Source organism: Lissotriton vulgaris, chromosome 5 (genome assembly GCF_964263255.1).
Source record: "Lissotriton vulgaris chromosome 5, aLisVul1.2, whole genome shotgun sequence".
Classification (NCBI taxonomy): Eukaryota; Metazoa; Chordata; class Amphibia; order Caudata; family Salamandridae; genus Lissotriton; species Lissotriton vulgaris.
The window spans coordinates 1,179,655,183-1,179,676,191 of NC_141693.1; the positions used below are offsets into that span (position 1 = coordinate 1,179,655,183).

Here is a 21,009-nt window from a genome sequence, read left to right on the forward strand (position 1 = left end):
CAGCAAATAAACAAAAGCGTGCTTTCTAGACCAAGACCCTTTTCTCTGACAAATTTGGGGTAATTCCTTTCACCCGTTCGACCTGTAGCCTTGTCTAAAGTTTCATATGGAAATTAACATGGAGAAAAGACATATTGGGACCCCCCTTTTTTCTCGGCCCCCTCTTGACAAATCAGCTCCAAACTTTCAACATAGGAGCTGATATCAACAAAACATTTGTTTTGAAAATTTCGCGAAGATTCGTCAATCGGCGCCAAAGTTATTGGGAATAGAATGTTGCCATTTTCCAAGGGTAACTAGGTCCTAACTATAACTACCTACTGGCGACCGCCAGTAGGATATATATATATATATATATATATATATATATATATATATATATATATATATAATGTTACTGCACTCTGAAGGTCTTGGCCAATGCCAGACCAAGAAACTGCTTCTCAGCTCCTCCAATTGTGTTAATGCTGCAAAGATTTGAATACAGCAGACAAACCGTTAATGGCCTCACTCCACTTGCTTCAACAAGATAACTTGAAAGCAGCCAGCACTGAAGTAAGCTGCAGGGATCATTTTATTAATGTATTCTGTCCCAGCCCAATTAGCATTTCAGAGGGCCTTACGACGGACGTTACCAAATCCCCAACAGACATTCAGAGGTAGGCATAGCTTCAGGTTTGATATATAGGCAAGTGAATGGGCAATGCTACAACAGGCATAGAAATGCATATCCGGTTGCACCATCTCTGCAGCTTGCAATATGGAAATGGTCAAACAGATCCTGCTCCAGACCATATCACAGTAAGATGTTAGCACCAAGACAAAAAAAACACGAGTAAATGGATTATAAAAGCATGTCTAACATATGGACAGCTTATAAACTAAAGTGGGTAGCCAATAGATTAAAAAGACAGCGAGCATGCTCTTTTTTCATCTTAGCAAACGTATTTTGCACTATTTTTTTACTATTTATGTAATAGGGTCAAATGTGAAAGATGGAGAAAATGTATTATCTCCACTCTTTTATTTCCAGCAACTCTTCGTGGAAGAATATAACACAGTGGGTGCGAGGGTCAGGTTCACTAATTTCACTATGGAAACACAGAGGTGAGTTCTGTAGCTCAAAGAAGTAAGTGGTGCCTCGCCTTGCAGGGGGACTTTCCGTGAGGAAATAGTGTGCATATATGCCAACATTTTAGACGAGGAATGTGAGAGATATAAAAAAAAAATAACTGAGAGAATGTATTATGACCATTGCCTTCTATTGAGGTATTGTCAGGCGGGAAACAGCCAAAATAAAGCCATTTTTCACTTTAAAAATTGGGAGATTCTCGCCTGATTCGGGTCTAATGGCGTTTAGATGTCTGCTGGACTTACAAATTGCTATTTTGTGCGATGTGTGTCGTATTAGCACAACGCTTAAACATAGTGCCGGATAATATAGCCAGGGCCCTCCTGCCCCCTCCCCCTGACCCTCAGAAGCTCACCGCGATGCTTGGACTGCAGCTTTTCTTTAAGTCCATAAGTAGCCTTCTGTCAGCCCACCCTCATCCCCTAAGACTAGGAATTAAGATAAATGGTAAGCTTTTGGGATGTAAACGGCGCGGGAAGCCTCAAACCCTGCGCAGAGTTCATCATGATTCGAATCGGCTGCCTGCTCCTGTTCTGTGCACTGCTCGGAGGCCCAGGTGAGTCTACCCTGCGTCTCCAAAGGCCTTAGCGAGCCTGCGCTGCTACCTCATAGGCCTTAGCGAGCCTGCGCTGCTTCTTCATAGGCCTTAGGGAGTCTGCGCCGCCCCCTCATAGGCCTTAGCGAGCCCGCGCTGCTTCTTCATAGGCCTTAGGGAGTCTGCGCCGCCCCCTCATAGGCCTTAGCGAGCCTGCGCTGCTTCTTTATAGGCCTTAGGGAGTCTGCGCCGTGCCCTCATAGGCCTTAGGGAGTCTGCGCTGCTCCCTCATAGGCCTTAGGGAGTCTGCGCTACTCCCTCATAGGCCTTAGCGAGCCTGCGCTGCTTCTTCATAGGCCTTAGGGAGTCTGCGCCGCCCCCTCATAGGCCTTAGCGAGCCTGCGCTGCTTCTTCATAGGCCTTAGGGAGTCTGCGCCGCCTCATCATAGGCCTTAGGGAGTCGGCGCCGCTCCCTCATAGGCCTTAGGGAGTCTCCGCTGCTCCCTCATAGGCCTTAGGGAGTCTGCGCTGCCCCCTCATAGGCCTTAGGGAGTCTGCGCCGCTCCCTCATAGGCCTTAGGGAGTCTGCGCTGCTCCCTCATAGGCCTTAGGGAGTCTGCGCTACTCCCTCATAGGCCTTAGCGAGCCTGCACTGATCACTCACAAGCCACCTCTAGGCTACTTTTATGGTCAGTCTGTGCTGCTTCCTCCTAGGCCCAGGTGAGTCTGTGCAGCTTCCTCATAGGCCTTAGGGAGTCTGCTGCTCCCTCACAAGCCACCTAAGGGCTATTTTTCTGGTAAGTCTGCGCTGCTCCCTCATAGGCCTTGGGAGTCTCAGTCTTCCCTGCGTCCTCATAGACCTTAGCGAGCCTGCGCTGCTCCCGCACAAGCCACCTCTAGGCTACTTTTATGGTCAGTCTGTGCTGCTTCCTCCTAGGCCCAGGTGAGTCCTTGCTGCTTCCTCGTTATCTGAGGTTAGGCTGCGCTGCTTTCTCGTTGGCACTGGCGAGCCTCTTCTGCTCTCCTATAGTCACCGCTCACTCTGCAAGGTGCCCCAGAAGCTGTAGAGTATTTACTGACTGCTGCAGTCAAATGCGGTGCTTGAAGTGGCGACGGCTTGGCATTGCCGAGGAAGTGCTCGAAGGAGCCTTTATTGTGCGTGTGTGTGTGGTGGGTGGGTGGGGGGGGGAACGGATCTGCCGACTTTGAAGTTAGGGATTGAGAGGTTCGAGTTTCGGCATCGACTCAGCATTCTGTAAAGCGCTCCAATACTTTCGGGTTGAGGTCGCGCTATATTAAAATAAAAAATAAATTGCCCAAATAAGGGTGCTGACTTGTAGAGGTAGGCGAGCCAACAGATTTACAGGGAGAGAATCGAGCCAAGGGTCTGGCTCGGATCTTAGAGCCTGTGCATGAGCCGAGCCCTGAAAATGTTTCTATGTAAATCACACAACAACCATCAAGTAAAATATGATAAAGTCGCTTAGAATTTACGAAAAGTGTATTTGTTTAATGTGTGAGGATTTGACATTCATCAGTTACAGCACAGCACTGCAATTCGAAGTACTTATAGTACTTATTAGAAATTAACCCCCGGATTCATCATTGTCATGTTTTGCGAGTCCTTAATAGCGATTATTAAGGAATCGCTATTAAAGACTCGCAAAACGGGATTCATGTAGAAATCGCAATATTTATTGTGATTCCTACAGCTTCCTTATTTGCGATTCGCTAATTGCTAATCGCAAATAAGGAATGACTCCCCATTCTCCTTATTTGTGATTAGCAAATAGCGAATCGCAAATAAGGATGCGATTTCAAGGGTGCCAGGGTGTCCAAAGGACACCCTGTAGCACCACTGAAATGGTAATTTACACTGGTGTTGCGCACACACATGTCCAAAGGACATGTGTGTGTGTAACATACAACTTAGAAAAATGCGCTTAAGTGCATTTTTCTAAGTTTTCGCTATTTACCACGTAGTTCGACTTTGCGGTAAATAGCGGCCCCAGATTGCGAATTCGCAATTTTTAAATGGTTCATGAATTGCGTTTAAGGAATCTCAAATTGAGATTCCGTAAATGCAATTGATCGCAATTTAGCGATTTCTAAAATTGCTATTTTTGCATTTGGGATGATGAATCCCAAATGCAAAAATAGCGCTCGCAAAGGGCCAGATTCTCAGAATCTGGCCCTTTGCGAGCCGAATTTCCTTTGATGAATCCGGCTGATAGTGCACTAATGGTTTAGGTTTAAAAACTAGGGGGTAGATTCACAAACATTTTGAGCTGGGTTAGCATACAAAAGTGACGCTAACCAGCACAAAATGTATTTTAACTAATGTACTTTCCAGTGCAAAACTTGTTTTGCGCTAGAAAGTACCCTAAAAGTAACGCAAAACAGTGCAAAGCATTGCTTTATTTTACTTAGCTCCAAGGGGGAGTTACATGGGTAGTACATAGGCGTTCCCATGCAACCTTTTGACGCAAAAACCCATCTACAGACAATAGTAGACAAAGGGCCTTTTATTAAGAACGGCAATAACATTAGCGCCGCTTTAGCGGCAGGAAACTGCCACTAAAGTGGCGATATGGGGCTTGATAATATGCCCTTGTGCAATCCCATAGAAGCCCAGGTTTGATGTCCTGGCAGCCCCTTGTCGCAGCTTTAGCGCAGTTTCCTGCCGCTAAATCGGTGATAATTTTATTGCCGTTCTTGATAATATTAACAGGTGATGTGTGCCGACAAGGGATTTCACTTCACTAATTATTTCTAACTGTAGAACAACAAAAAATTCATTTATAATTGATCTTAAATCTCCATTTCATTTTGAAGCTGTTAACCAATCATGCTTCTGAACATATTCAATAAACAGGAATGATAAAAGGACACGGGAATATCGTATAATCAAAAAATATATATTTTCTTATTATGAATCATTTAAAAGAAGGGTGCATGTATAATGAAAGATCAATCTCATATAGACATTTAAAGAAGGCAGTTCATTGTGGACACCTATATTTCAAATGTCAAAAAAACAACCAATCCAAAAAATATATATATTAAGTGCTGTGTTGCAAAAGTCAATCTACCAATACACTTAAAATATCTCTTAAAAACAAGGATTAGGAAGATACAGTCGACGTTTCGGTCTTCTTGGTGTGAATCCTTCAGACCATCTTCAGGACTATGAGATAGTGTAACAAAAGACCCTTGTGCTGAATAATTCTTAGAAACTACACTTCGGTCAAATTCCAAGGCGGGGAGCACGTTGCTCCTTGAACCATCAGCGGAGCAGGAAATCAAATTTCTGATGGTCTCCAGAGGGGACCGTTATTGAGGAATCTTCAATTAACGCTCCTCAGTTTAGACTGGTCAAGTTGACAATGTTCAGAAACAAATTTCAATTCAAGCGGATAAGTAGCAGGAACTGGCGGCCATCCTTCGTTCTGCTTGCGCTAGAAAGTACCCTAAAAGTAACGCAAAGTAGCTCAAAGCATTGCTTTATGTTACTTAGCTCCAAGTGGTAGTTACATGGGTAGTACATAGGTGTTCCCATGCAACCTTTTGACGCAAAAACCCATCTACAGACAATAGTAGACAAAGGGCCTTTTATCAAGAACAGCAATAACATTAGCGCCGCTTTAGCGGCAGGAAACTGCGCTAAAGCGGCGATATGGGGCTTGATAATATGCCCTTGTGAAATCCCATAGAAGCCCAGGTTTGATGTCCTGGCAGCCCCTTGTCGCCGCTTTAGCGCAGTTTCCTGCCGCTAAAGCGGCGATAATTTTATTGCCGTTCTTGATAATATGGCCCCAGGTTTAGTGCCAAAAGTTAACGCCATTTGAAAGGAAATTTAAATCGAGAAATGTTTTTCTTTTTCTTTTCTTTTCTGATTTGGGATGCATGCTGCACTGTGTAGCAAACAAACAAAGTAGAAAACGTTTTAAAGTGTGCATACGTATAGTATTTTGCACTGGAAGGGCACCCTTCCAGTACAAAACCTATGGTAGACTCAGGCATGCACCCTAGCAATATAGCGCTAAGGTGTGTCTGGTGCAAGGCAGCTAAAATCTAAGCCAGCGCTAAGGAGAGGGGAGGAGGGAGACATACCTCTGTAGATATGGCACCCTCCTGCTTCCTCCCTGTCCTGCAACACAGCACAGCATTTCTGGCTGCTGTGTTCCGTGATTTCAAGAGAATCTGGGCCTAAGAGGCGAGACAATTGCCATGTAAATTTTATACCTGGCCCAGATTATTATAGAACAACATTATATCCTGTTAAATCACACGCAATAGGTTTTTGTACAACTGGTATTTTGAACTCACATGTTTGAAAGTGCATTCATACGCAATAATGCAGGAAAAAAGTGTTTTGGTGAACTAAAATATTTGCCTAGAATCCCACAATTCAAGTGTGGATGCCACAATTTATCCAGTTTTTCCAATTTCACTTTATACAAACTGGTATCTATTTGTCTTTCTTTATGGCAAGGCTTTATTTTTACCTCTGTGCATTTTTATATAGCGTGAACTCAACACGAAGGTACTGAGTCGCTTTACCAGAGCACCAGTTAAATTACACAAGGTTGCATTCATTGTTATAGCCATAGTGAGAGTAAGTGATTTGTCCAGAATCACATGATGTTGAGTTGACGCAGAGACTCAAACCCAGGGGCATATTTACAAGGCCACTGCGCCACCGGTGCATCACTTTTTGCGACGGTCCAGTGGCGCTATGACCTGCTCCATATTTACGAGGCACCGCTAAGCCACTTTGAGTGGCTTAACACAGCCTTGTAAATATTGTTCCCTTTTGACACAGTTTTCTGCATTAAAGGGGCGTGCAATGAGTGTTGCTGTGGGCGTTAAAAGCAACATTCCTGGCTTTTTGACACAGCCCCAGATTTACAAGGAATCGTAAATCTGAGGCAGCACCAAAAACGTATGCCTCCCCAGGGAAGGCGTAAAGGTGGCGCAAAGAGGAGAAATAATTTTATTTCTCCTTGTTTTTTGCTCTTTCTATGTGTGCTGCATTCTGTGGCACAAAGAAAAGGAGCAAAACACCATTAATGAATGTTTTTGTGCAGGAAGGAATCCCTTCCTGTACAAAAACAATCACTCCTACAACGCAGGCACCCTTTCAACATGGCGTAAGGTTGTCTGCTTTGGCACATAGCAGCCCATTGTGCGCCAGCGCTGGGGAAAAGAGCAGAAATGCACCATATCATATAGACACTGTGCATTCCTGAACTTTTCTTGTGACACAGGGTAGTCCAGAAAGAGTCCTTGCGGCACTTCCCTGAGCTAAAACCTCTTAAATGAGGCTGCTATTGTCATACACGCCACCTATGTCCCTAACGCCACATAGAGGGTACAGGAAAGGAGGCAGGCAGAAGCCACAGGAAAGCTCGGCTCAGTATGGGCTCGAAATTCGAACAGGATATCGAACTAAGCCAGAGCCAGGCATCGGGCGCGAGCTTTCAGTGGCTCACTCACCTCTATTGACTAGAATCCCATGCTTGATACATTAATAAAATGAATCCTCCTTGGCAGATAGAACTACTGAAATCAACAGTCAACAAGAGCTTTATTTAACAGGTTTCACACCATCCGTATATATGGGTAAAATTAGTATTTTGGACAAACGTACTGCATGGTACACTAAAATATAATTTTAAATTACTAGGTTGACTAAGAATGAATGTAATTCGCTGTAGATCATTGGATACATGGGCAGCTAGAAACAGACCCCCAGTGAATAGTCCGTTATTTGATTGCACAGTACAACAAAAAACATTAAAAGGTGGCTGCCTGTGCGAGCACTTACACTGGATTTCACCTTCCAATGTTGTTGGCATATTCACTATTCGTTTCTGGTCTTTTCATGGTAGATGCATTGCTCTTAAATGCATCCGGCATTTTGGAACACTTAACAGTTATAAATTAATCAATGGCTATTTAGCCGGCCACCGGGCAAATGGTGCATTTTCTCTGCCATTTACCCAGCTGCTGTTTACATGGAGACTATTTATAATTTGGCCAGCAACCTTGCAGATAGGAGAAAAACTTCAATATTTTACCCAGATATTGGCTAAATAATAGGGATTATGTAGGTATTATAACAATTATGAATTAGTGGCTGGGTTAATTTTGCGCAACACCACTTACTCCTATCTTTCCTCAAATCAGTGGCTCAAGGGAACAGGGGAAAAACGGCCACTAGCGTCCACAAGATTTCTCTGTAAAAACAGAGGATACAAGAAATAAATATTGTCCCCGAGCACAATTTCACAGATAACAATATTTTATAAAGAAGAAAAACCAAATCCAAATATTTGCTTTCAAATATTTGGATTTGGTTTTTCTTCTTTTTTCTTTATAAAATATTATCTGTGAAATTGTGCTCGGGGACAATATTTATTTTTTTATGTAGGTATTATGCCAGCAAACTGCATTTAGAAAGGAAACATCATTATTTACCAAGTTGTTTCTAAAATCGCAGAGATTGTGCACTTTTTGGGTAGCAACGGTGCAAATAGTAAACAAATGTTACTGTTCACCATGCTGTGGATTAAATAGCAGAACAGTACTGTTTGTCCAGCAGCTGTGAAATTGCTAAGAAATGTCACTATTAAGCCGACCACTGGCAAAAATAAAAGAAATATGTAGTTTGGCCAGCAGCTGCAGAACTAGCAAATAAACTTCTCTTTATTTCCAGTAGCAGTCGCTCTTTTCTATTTACATGGTGATTAGGCAAATAGTAGAGAAACTTCACTTTTACCCAGCTCCTGTTTAATTAGCTAAAATTACGAATGATTGGGCCTGAGGCAGATTTCAGAAGGTACTTACAACACAGTAGAACTGCCAGAAGTTATCAAAGTTAGCACCCATCTCCTTAGCAAGTCCCATCTCCTTAGAAAGTTAGTGGTAAAACTGGGTAAAATGCAGTTTGTACCCGAACAGCACTGTCTACAGGTTCCAATAGCCATTGAAGAGAATGTCTGAATGTTTCAAAGTTAATTTGCCAGGCAGGGTACAGAGTGCCATTTAATTGTACAAAGTGCCAAGATACAGGGACTTGAAAGGGCCATTATGGAGCTGTCACCTACTCTACAAATGCTCTAACTCCTTTAAGTATAGCTGAAGAGATTGTAAATGATGATGATTAAATACTTTGCAAGCCTAGGTCAAACTGTTGACTCTTCTATAGCTATGTACTTGCTTTCACCGGCAAAGTCATATACGCACCAGGAACGTAGGATTATGGGCGCCATTTTATGAACATCTCTTTCTCTGCCCAAAGGTTTAAAGTAACAAATCTGTGTATTCCGGACTTTGTAATTTTGGTCTAGTTCAATGAAACAAACTAAACTAAAACATCTGGAAACAATGGTTTGTAAAAGCAAAGGCCAAAAACTAGAAGCATTTGTATCCCAGTGACATGGTGCTATCTGATAACCCTAGCCATAAAGGAGCAGAGATTAACCAAAAACAGTTGTATAGGGTCACTTTAGCAAATGACCAACTCAGTATCATTGAGAGGTTGAATTCCAGTCTCAAGACAGAAGGGAAAAAAACTATATATAGTAAAAAGAATGTATGTAGCTAGACAAATGCAAGTCATAATTTTGCCAGATGCCTTTGTAACAATGTTTAACAAGTAAATATTTTCTAAACTAAATGACTGTGGGTTGGTTATTATATGGTCATTCAAGCCTAATTCGAGCCCAACAAGAAGCATCGGGATAGTGGATCAAGGATATAGTCTACGTATTCCTATTTCTGAATATGAGATTCCTAATAAGTAGCCTTGATGCATTGCCTTCACAGGCCTTCCCCTGCAGGTGATGTTTCAGATTTGTGGCTACTGTTTATCATCTACTAACCTACTTAACAGCTACTTGACCTTGCCAGGTAGGCCTCTCCCCCACCACACAGCTCCCCCTGTGTTGTCCTGCCCGCTGCTGCTGCTGGTAAGTTCGTCCCTCTGCTTACTGTCTCTGTGCCCTTGCTGGCTGTCCCCCTCGCCGCCCCCGGTCTTCTGTGCCCGTCTTCCTCTGCCTGTTGCTCTCTTTTTGCAATCTGTACACCCAGTCTGCCCCTGATTCTACGCCCGTTTTGCCTTCTGTGCCCCCGTTTCTGTGACCATTTTGCCTTCTGTACCCCTTGTGTGCCCCTGATCCTGTGCTCATTTTGCCTTCTGTGCCCCTGATTCTGTGCCCGGGTGCCCCCGGTTCCCGCTGCTTCGTCCCCTGCGGCCCTGCCCTCCTCACTGACCATTTGCTGCCTAAGGCAAGCCTGTCAGCGCCCATCCGCGCCTGGAATCCCTGTACTCGCGCCCCCTGCACCCACCACGACGATCGCCACTGCTACAATGCCAGCACACTCCAAGCTCTCAACCCCTTACGGACCCACACCTGCATCAAGGCCGCCTGAAACGCACTCGTGGTCCCTTCACCTGCCGGAACTGCAGCTACACCAGCCTCAGAGCCGCCAAAGCACCCGCCAAGAATGACCTCAACCACCTCCAATACATCCTACTGAACACCCGCTCCACACGCAAACACGCCGTCGAGCTCCGGGACCTGCTCGAAACATCATTACCGGACGTCGCCTTCCTGACAGAGACCTGGATTTACGACTCCTCCGCACCCAACATCGCCAAAGCCATCCCAGACGGCTATAAGATCACCCACAGAGACCGCATCAGTGGAGTAGGAGGAGGAATAGCCATAGTCCACAAGAACTCCATCGGGGTCTTGACCAGCACTGACGACACTCTCTGCACAGCCGAACACATGCACTTCCAGGTCCACACGGACCCCAACACCACCCTTAGAGGCACCCTCGTCTACAGACACCCCGGACCCCGACCCAAGTTCAACAACTTCATCGCCGACTTCATCAGAACGCACGCCCTGACCTCCACCGACTACATCCTCCTTGGAGACCTGAACTTTCACCTGGAGAATAAGAACGACAGCAACTCCACCACCCTGATCAACAACCTCGCCAACATCGGACTGAGACAGCTCATCACAACGCCGACCCATTCCGTCGGCCACAGGCTAAACCCCGTCTTCTCCTCAAGCTCTCACATCTCTTTCAGCCACACCACCAAACTCCTCTGGACCGACCACTACAGCATCCACTTCACCTTCCAGAAACCCACCACACACCACCGCACCCAACTGATCTCACGCCGCTGCTGGAATAAAGTCACCGAAGACCAACTACAGGCAAACCTCGCTCTCAGCCCATCCACCGACCCCTCCAATGCCGGCGACGTTGCCCACAACCTCAGATGATGGATAGACGACTGCACCAACACCCTCGCCCTGCTGATAAAACCCACCTACAGAGACACCAGCAAGAGAGCCAGCTGGTTCATCCCGGAACTCCTAGCATCCAAGCGTAACTGCCGGAAACTAGAGAATAAATGGCACAGTGAAAAGACACCGGACAGCCACGCAGCCCGCAAAGACGTCATCCGCAACCACCATCACCTCATCAGGTCCGCCAAGAGGATCTCCTTCAAAGACTGCCTCGACAATAATGCACTTCAACATCGTGAAGGAACTCTCCAACACCAACGACATCCTGCCTTCGCAAGCCCTGTGCGATTCCCTCGCCACCTTCTTCCACCGCAAGATCGCCGACATCCACGACAGCTTCAACACCCAGGCAGCCCCAACAGACACCGACACACTAGACTCAACGCACAGCATCGACCACGACCCCTTGCCAGCGTGGACCAACGTGAACATCGATGACACCATCAAGACCATGAGCGCAATCCACTCTGGCTCCCCGTCAGACTCTTGCCAGCACCACATCTTCAACAAAAGCAGCAGCTCCATCGCACCCCACCTGCACAACGTCATCAATCTCTCCTTCAAGACTGCGACCTTCCCAGAGAGCTGGAAACACGCAGAGATCAAGGCCCTACTCAAAAAACCCAAGGCGGACCCGAGAGACCTCAAGAACTTCCGGCCCATCTCCCTGCTTCCGTTCCCAGCCAAGGTCATTGAGAAGATCGTCAACCGACAGCTAACCCAATACCTCGAAGAAAACAGCATCCTGGACCCATCCCAGTCAGGGTTCTGCAGCAACCACAGCACCAAGACTGCCCTCATCACCGCCACCGACGACAAAAGGACCCTACTGGGCAACGGTCAGACTGCAGCCCTCATCCTACTGGACCTCTCCGCCGCCTTCAACACTGTCTGCCACCGCACTGCAATGATCCGAAACAAGGCCCTGGAATGGACCACCTCCTTCCTCTCTGGCAGAACCCAGAGAGTCCGCCTCCCCCCATTCTGATCCAAAGCCTCCAAGATCATCTGAGGTGTCCCCCAGCGATCTTCTCGCAGCCCGACACTGTTCAACATCTACATGGCCCCGCTTGCACGCATCGCCCTACAGCACAACCTCAACATAATCTCCTACGCCAACGACACTCAACTGATCCTCTCCCTCACCAAGGACCCCGTCACCGTCAAACCCAACCTCCACGAAGGAATGAAGGCCGTCGGCGACTGGATGAAGAGCAGCTGACTAAAGCTGAACAGGGACAAGACGGAGGTCCTCATCCTCAGCTCCAACCCTTCAGCCTGGGACAACTCCTGGTGGCCAACGACACTGGGGGCAGCCCCGACACCCACCGATCATGCATGCAACCTGGGAGTCATCCTCGACTCAACGCTCTCCATAACCAAGCAAGTCAACAGTCTCCTCCTCCTCCTTCAACACCCTACGCATGCTCCGTAGGATCTACAGGTGGATCCCAACAGATACAAGAAGAACAGTCACCCAGGCCCTCGTCAGCAGCAGACTCGACTATGGAAACGCCCTCTACCCGGGAGCCCCGGCCAAGCTCATCAAATGACTGCAACTCATCCAAAACACCTCTGCACGCCTCATCCTCGACGTACCACACCACAGCAACATCACCCCCCACCTGAGACACCTGCACTGGGTCCCTGTCGACAGGAGAACCTCCTTCAAACTCCTCATCCACGCACACAACGCACTCCTCAAGACCAGCCCAGCCTACCTCAACAGACGACTCCTCTTCTACGTCCCTAACCGCCAGCTCCGCTCCGCCGACCTCTCCCTCGCTACAGTCCCGCGCATCTGAAGACCGACCACAGGTGGCAGATCCTTCTCCCACCTCGCCGCCAAGACCTGGAACACCCTTCCACTCAGCCTACGACAGACCCAAGACCTGCTGACCTTCAGGAGGCTACTCAAGACCTGGCTGTTCGACCAGTAGTGGCACCGCCCCACCCTCTTTTCCCCAGTGCCTTGAGACCGTCGCGGGTAAGTAGTGCGCGCTACAAATTTTGTGATTGATGGATTGATCTTATTAAACATTCTATAGCAGCAGTACTTAAACTTTAGACTTCTGTGGTCCGCCAAGAGAATCAGTACTGGAATCCAGGGACGTCCATTGAGACCCCTATCCTAAGCAACTTCTGTAATTTGAACTTCGGAACAATAAAAAAAACAAGTATACACCAAACAAATGCTCACATTTTGAATTATTTAGTCTAATTTACAATCAAATATAGATAAGATTATCGCATTTTCTATTTTGCTGCTTTCTTTGTATATACTTTATTAATTTTAATATTATTTAATTTTGAAATGGTCGTGGACTCCCTGAGTAGGCCTCTCGACCCCCAGGGGTCATCGGACCAAAGGTTGAGAAACACTGCTTTATAGTTTAACAAACAGTGTAGCACAGATTTTGTATTGTCAAGAAGAGACAAGAAATATTACCCTGCAGTTGAGTCTCAGCGCATCTTGGGCCTCATTTATGAGGCCCCTTGCGCCATCGGAACTTCACTTTTTATGAAGTTCCGTGGCGCAGAAGCCTGCGTGGTATTTATCAGGCAGCAGTACGCCAGTTTTTGTGGCGTACTGCTGCCTGATAAATATCAGTCCCTTTAACGCAGTGTTCTGCGTTAAAGGGGCGTGCAATGGGTGTTGCTGGGGGCGTTCCCAGCAACATCCATGGCCTTTTGACACTGCCCCAGATTTACGAGAAACCGTAACTCTGAAGCAGTGCCAAAAGCTTACGCCTCCCCAGGGGAGGCGTAAGGGAGGCGCAACAGGGAGAAATGTCTTTATTTCTCCTCGTATTTCCTTTTTCTATGTGTGCTGCATTCTACAGCACACATAGAAAGAGGAAAAGCCTCTTGTGATTATTTTTGTACAGAAAGGTTTCCCTTCCTGTACAAAAATAATCTTCCCCGCAACGCAGGCACCCTTGCACAATTGTGCAAGGGTGCCTGCGCTGGCGCAGGCAGCCCATTGTGCGCCGGCGGAGGGGAAAAGGACAGGAATGCGACGTATCTTATAGATACGGCGCATTTCTGCCCTTTTCTTTTGCCGTAGGGAAGCGCAGCAGGAAGGCCTGCGGCGCTGCCCTACGGCAAAAAGTCATAAATGAGGCCCCTTATATTTTCTGCATATAAATAGGATTACATATCTATCAATAGGCCGCTTTCTGTGTGCTACCGGAGACTGACAATGACATGATTCTTCCTTCTGCATGCTGGTGATGTGATACTCGTGATATTAACAAAGACTGTAAGGGGAAACTTACAGAAACATTTCACATGTTTTCAGAATAATCCTCATGGGAGGTAGAGGGAGTAAAATAGTGTGGTTCTCTCATTGATTATTTAATTGCACTCCTAAAATCAGAAACGTTAAGCAAAAATTAATGGGATGAAAGTTCTCTCCAGGGCTTGGAATTCTATACCCTTTTGTCTGGTCAGTTATTCTGGCTATGCCGGTGTTCTCCCTAGGTCAACTGGACAATCATGCTTGCCCTTTGGAAGTTCTCCCTTCTTTTGCTTGTCAGTTTGCTGGTGATCTGATGACTGAAGGAAACCCAAATTGTACCAATTCTTTTTGAGATTGGTTACTGACCCTTCAATTCAAACTAAACAGTGATCGGCCATAGCAGCAGTAGATTAATACACTGCATGGGCAAAAAACGTTTAACCTGTAATACTGTGGGGAAAAAGACACAGAACAAGGCAGACAGAGATATGTTATTCATTGATTTTATTACAAATATTTATGAAATAAGACACTGTGAATACACAGAGATTTAAAATTACCTTCATTCTTGTATTCTATACATCGATTATTTAACAGTTACACTTTTATACTCACTTTCCATGCAGGGGATTTGGAGCCACCGTCTGGTTTATCAACCGGGTCGGGTGGTTTTCTTTTAAATGTCATTTTCTGGCTGTAGCTCAGACACAACCTTTGTGCAAGTTGCTCTCGTAGCAACAATGGTGGCTACAAGCAGGAGTGTCTAAAAAAAGGGCAGAATGAAGTGTGAGATCACTGAGCTTTCATGTCAAAAACCTTCCCGATGCAATAATTAGGAACCGACAAAAGGGCAAGAAACTTTCTCAGCTTGAACAACAGAAACTGCTGACCCACCCATCACTCCTACCATCTACCAAATGGAAGGTCTCGGGAGGGAATAATCAGCAGCCCTTTACTAACCAGGACCTCTTTGATATCCAAAGGTAAACCTGTCTCCATCCTCTCTCACACCAGTGTCTCCCCACTTCCACAGGAATGAAGTCAACATACATCCATTGTCAGGGCAAGGTGTATCTCCATCTTGTGGCAAGCTAAACCGTGGGCCAACCAATCTCACTGGTCTTAGCACTAAGACTCTCAGCACACACTGTATCGTACTCCTACATAAGTGCTACACATTCACCAAACATGCATTCAAAACATACATGGATGTCATTGCAAGGGTCTGGGATTAGCAGTAAAGTGAAACTTTATGTGAATGAGGTCAGCACACTGCACTTTTCTTTGACACAGAAAAAAGGTATGGTCAATATTTTTCACAAAACACAGTTTAAAAAAAAAAGAATAGTTCACAAAACATGTATAATGCCACCCTTTGCTGGGTCTACAGCCACTAACCCAAAGCCACTGGTTCTAGGAATCTCATTGCCAGTATACACTGTCCCTTGGTGTCTTCCGGACACACCTCTTTGCAAGTTCTAAAAGCTCATCTAACACGTGTATCTTTCTCGATAATGGATTATAGAGGCCTCTTCTGAATCTCTTCTGATTGATGGTTCATTCTACAAGCACTCAGTTCAGTTCTACCAGTCTCACCTCAAGAATCCATATGCTGCCGTTTAAGAAAGCTGATTATAGTCCTGTCAATATAAGAGCCCTCCAGCACTCTCTGTCAAGGCCACAGTGTTTCAGCTGGTCCTCAAACTTTCAGGCACCTTCTTTATGTCAGCACTCAGAACATTCACACTATGCTCATATTATTACATTTCAATGCCACCTCTTACCACCCTCTGAGCCCCTCACCTGACTCTCTGAACGTATCCTCCTTTTGTAGCTTTCTTAGCTGAGCCTCATGGGCACTTAGCTATCCCTTGATCGCCTTTGTTGATTTTGGCATCCACCTTGTCCTCCTGGCCTTCAAGTTCTCACTTTTGGCTACTTTTACTCTTCACTCTCTCTTATGAACCGAGTTTTGATGACCCTCAAGAGTTTGTTCAGCTCTTTGCTAGCCCCCACAGACCACTGAACCGATCTGCTGCCTTCTATGATCACTGAACCCCTATTATGGCTTTCATAGCCTCACTATTTTCTTGAGAATACCATGTTTGGCTTTCTGATTTTTGTACGAGTTCACCTGTCAACTCTTTGACCGCTTCTACATGGTCTGTACTGTCGTTCGAGCCCTCCAGTCCCCTTTTACAGCCTTAAAACCCTGTCGTCCATCTTCAAATTTCTAAGACAGCCTAGAGGTTTGCAGACTACTTTGCCAGTCTTGTCACACCGAGCCTCTTTGCTGCTCTTCCAAACACTTCAAAGGAATAAGCAGCTCCACTGCCCTCCAACTTACCCTTACGGCTATGCAGAGCACTTGTCTGGTGCTGGAGCTACCACAGCTGGCCTCGGTTTTCAGTGCTAACAGTTGCCAATCAGAGCCCTTTGGTACTTAGAGTTCCTCTGCAGGCAATCTGAGCTAATCTCTCTGTAGCTTCCCTGACTCCATCCTCTGCTCACCACTGCTTTCTTCTGATCCCAAGTTCCCCTTTGCTAACTGCCCCACCTCTATGACCCTCCTACCCCCGGTTAGCTATTGACCGCTTTTTACTGCCTTCTTACCTCAGAAGTTCTCAAACCATTTCTGCCATCCTTCACAGATTATAATTCTGATCACCCAACCCCCTTTAGGCTCTCTACCAAGTTCAATCCCTTTGTCTCCTGATCCAGCCTCAGTCCACTGTGCCAACATCAGACAGATTTTTCTATCATTCACAACTTAAAGTTAGTATGCTGTGATTTTTCAGCCCAGACGGGCTGAAAAGGTGGGATTTCTAGCAGTTGACCGCATAAGAAGCATGACTAAAGGCCTTATTTAGAGTTACTCAGTCACAAACGTGACAGATATCCCATTTGACATATTACACAGTATAGCTCCTTCCTGAGCTATGGACAGTTCATATTTGATATTTTTGTATTTTTGATATTTACCATCACTGGTGAGAGGTCGAGTGTGTTAGTTCCATGACTGATGTGTAATCACATCTTTTAACTTTAGCATGTCACTATCATGGCTCATTGCAATGATAATCTTAGCAAATGAAATGGCTGTTGGTGTTTTTGATTTTACAATGAAATTGATATAGGCTTCAACCGTCTTGGATAGATTACAGTGACCTTGTATAGGTGCTCTGAAAAAAACAGTTAGCCAGGTTCTAATTCTTCCCCAGATAATGCACAATGGGCTAACTGTATCTTGTAATTGTAGTTTCTATCCTTCCATGCGAGGAGGCATTTTGGCCTTTGGATTGCCAAATATAGTCAGTAAAGCTTGACGATCAGATACCAGCTTAAAAGGCTTTCCATACATGGACATGTTCACAAGCCCATTCCACAGCTACTACTTTCTTTTTCAGGTTGTGAATAAGCATGTTCTGTTTAGGACAAACTCCTACTTGCACATGCCACATTACACCTTCCCCGACTGGGCTAGCTTTAACAATAACCTCTGTATGAGGCTTTGCATTTAGGTATGCCATTTTATTAACATTCTCAGTGGCTTGTTTGATTTTCTTAAACCGTGTGACCAATTAAATGAAACATTTTTTTTGTCAAGATTCTCAATGGAGCACTTACAGTCGCAATATAGATCTGGAACAGTAACTGGCCATGCCAACAAATTAACGCACCTTAGAAACATCTTGTCGGGGATCAGCATTTGACAGCTCTGATACTTTAGTAGGATCATACACTCGTCAGAAAAGATCTGGCCAAAGAATTTTAGCATTATCTTATGGAACTAACATTTGTCTACATTCATAGTCAAACCTACATCAGCAAGTAAATGACATACTTGTGGGAGAGCTTTATCATGATCTTTTTTGGGTAGCTCCAAAAACCAATGTGTCATTGATATAATTGAGCGCATTCACAACAGGCTGCATGATATGTCTAATGACATCTTGAAAAAGTTCTGCAGCTGATGACACACCAAAACTTTCATCTTTTGTATCGAAACAGACTAACATGTGTAGAAAAGGTTGTAATGTACCTGCAATTTTCTTCAAGTTCCACCTAATGATAATTTTTTTTCAGATCAAGGTCAGAGAAGACCTTTGCACCATTTAATTGAGTTATCATGTCAGCAATGTGTGGACCTGAATGTCATTCTCGTTCAATTGCCTTGTTTGCCTGACTCATGTCCACACACGTGCGTACAGCTCCTTCACTGTCCTTTTTGGCACTACCACTATGGGAGAAATCCATAGCTTTGGACCAGTAGAACCCTCAATGATATCATGCTTCAGTAACAATTCAAGGTCTTTTTCAACAGGTTCCTCTAAATGAAATATTTTTGAGCAACAGAAACTGAATAGACAGGCAGTTGACGATATACCTTGAAGCACATGGATGGGTGTTTACTTTGCACTTTTTAAAAGCATTGATACAGCTCATGTATACACTTTGGTTTGCGATGGCGTGAGTTGTTGTAATGGAGACAATACATTATACGCCCCCTCAGGCATAATGTTTATCGAAGCACCACTGCTGATAATGAAAGGTATCGAACAATCATTACTTTCAGTGTGATCTTCGGACAATTTTTGAATGACTTTAGTGCTTTGGCATGTCGACTTTTCTTTGACTAACATTTCACTTCTCATGCAGCCAGCCCGACACCTGCATGTTTTTCTGAGGTAAAATTTGGCATGGCACAGCCATCTTCTTCACTTTCTCTTGATGGTGATAAGAAGAACTGTTTAACAATAACTTAGATGACAATTAACTTTGTTCAGTGTTGATTTGTCTTAACTGATGTCACCACTTGGCCTTGTGAGTATGCATCAAAAGTTGCTTCTAGAAAGTTCTGGTGACCATTTTTGTCTTTGCAACGTGATGCACCTACTTTTTCCTTCGCTTTGTAAACCGTCACAAAATAGTTCTCCTTCCCACAGCTTTTACATACAGGTCCAGTGGCAGGTTCATTTACCTTCATGTGGAAACAAAAATTCACATTTAAAAAACAATTTATTTTTGCTTGTGGACATCACTTTGTGTCCTTCAGTCAATCGAAATTTCTTTAATCTGACGATATGTGACTTCATCAGTTCACAGCATTTTCTTTAAGACTTCTATTACACCATCATCAAAATGATTTTTGAGATACTAGATAATCTTTTTATCAGTCTCTTCAAGTGCATCAGTGAAACCATTAAATGTCTCTATCCAAACAATCCAGCTATTGCCAATATTTAGCTTTTTGACAGTATCAAAAGGTGGGTGTGGTTTCAGGAACGCAGCAGAGTTGTAGACCAGTGTCGAAATTACTGAGGTGAGAAGCAGTGTTTTCTCTGATGCGGTTTGATGATCGCTGCGGGCTTTTTTGTGCAAACTATGTCTGAGGCCTTGGGACGTACTAGCCTCGGTGTCGTTTTAGAGGCTATCTGAAAAATTACACTATTCTGAGAGTTGCTCTTGGCTCTTTCTTTTTCGAAGACCTATGAAGTTATTCCGAGCCCCACTCAGCAGTTTTGGTGGTTAGCTACTTAGGGGATGGATGGCTCAGCAAGCTCAACCTTGGGCAGGTCTCCTTGAGCAACTTCACCAAGTGTAGTGGTACAATGACTCTCTTCATTGGGTTCAGTAAGTCAATTAATTCTTCTTTTCTAAACACCAGTTTGCACTTTTTGACACCTGGCTGATGTACACCTTGCATCGTTTCTGTTCGCAGCGTTATTTTGCAATTTTCGATCATCAATGGTAGCTCTTTGAAAACCTGGTTGTATCCGCCTGCAGCATTAGCACTCCGTATAACTCAATCTCGTGTGGCAGCATCGTACCTTTATGTACAGCCTGGTCAGCAGTTTCTCAGCCAACGATGTATAGATTCTCTGCAATGCTTTCATTATCTTCAACTGTTTCACAGCAGCTGGAGCTGCGCTTCAACTCCACATGCATTACACGTTGACAGGTACAGGCAAATGCTCCATTCTGTCATGCATATTCACCAGTCCACTCCACTTATCTCCATTTGTATTTCAATACATGAAATCAAAAGGTATTATTGTTCCCTAATCACAAGGATTTCAGATACTGCTCACTGTTCAGCTAGCATCGAGTGAATGATGGATTTATAAAGCGCACTCCAAGGAGTGTCCTGGTTCTAGAGGGAGAGCCCAGGTGCACAGCACCATACCAGCAGAACTACTTATCCCCAGAGAAAAAACAAGTCTTATGTTTTTTACAGAAGACGGGCTCAGAAACAATCCATCGCAGCTCACAGGGGAACTCATTCCAGGCCTTGGTAGCCAAAAAGGAAAAGGCCTTACCGCCCCTCGAACCCGCTGAAAGCAGGGAATAGCTAAAAGAGGAAAGGAGGAAGAGCGCAGTGTTCTATGGCGAGTATACTGAGTAAATCTATCAGTCAAATATTGAGGGCTAGAAGAAAACGCTGCTCTATGGACTGTCCCTAATGCTTTGAATGATGCATTTCTTAATAGGCAGCCACTGCAAAGTCTTGTGAGCAGCTATGGTTGAGGAACAGCTGGGTAGGCGGAGAAGTAATCTAGCTGCCGTGTTTTGCACCACCTGCCGTCGCTTCACCTGGTCTTCGGCTGCACACAAGAACATTCACATTCACATAGTGAAGACCCCAGGTGATCATGGCATGGACCAGCTACTCTTTTTGCCTCCAAAGGCAGGAGGGTAAGACATTTCATATTGGTATGGAGTAGTGCAAAGCATTGACCTACTATTGTCAAAATCTGTTCCT

The 21,009-nt window shown here is 45.0% G+C and overlaps 1 protein-coding gene across 1 annotated transcript in view; it reads left to right on the top strand.

The window, feature by feature from the left end:
* Positions 1-1,613: 1,613 nt before the first annotated feature.
* The window catches only part of LOC147712221 (uncharacterized), a 183,037-nt gene continuing 163,641 nt past the window's right edge, over positions 1,614-21,009 (top strand). The window contains exon 1 of the mRNA XM_086920299.1: positions 1,614-1,688. Within this exon, the coding sequence (XP_086776425.1) occupies positions 1,637-1,688 (52 nt within the window). The 5' untranslated portion in view covers positions 1,614-1,636. The remainder of the gene's footprint in view (positions 1,689-21,009) is intronic.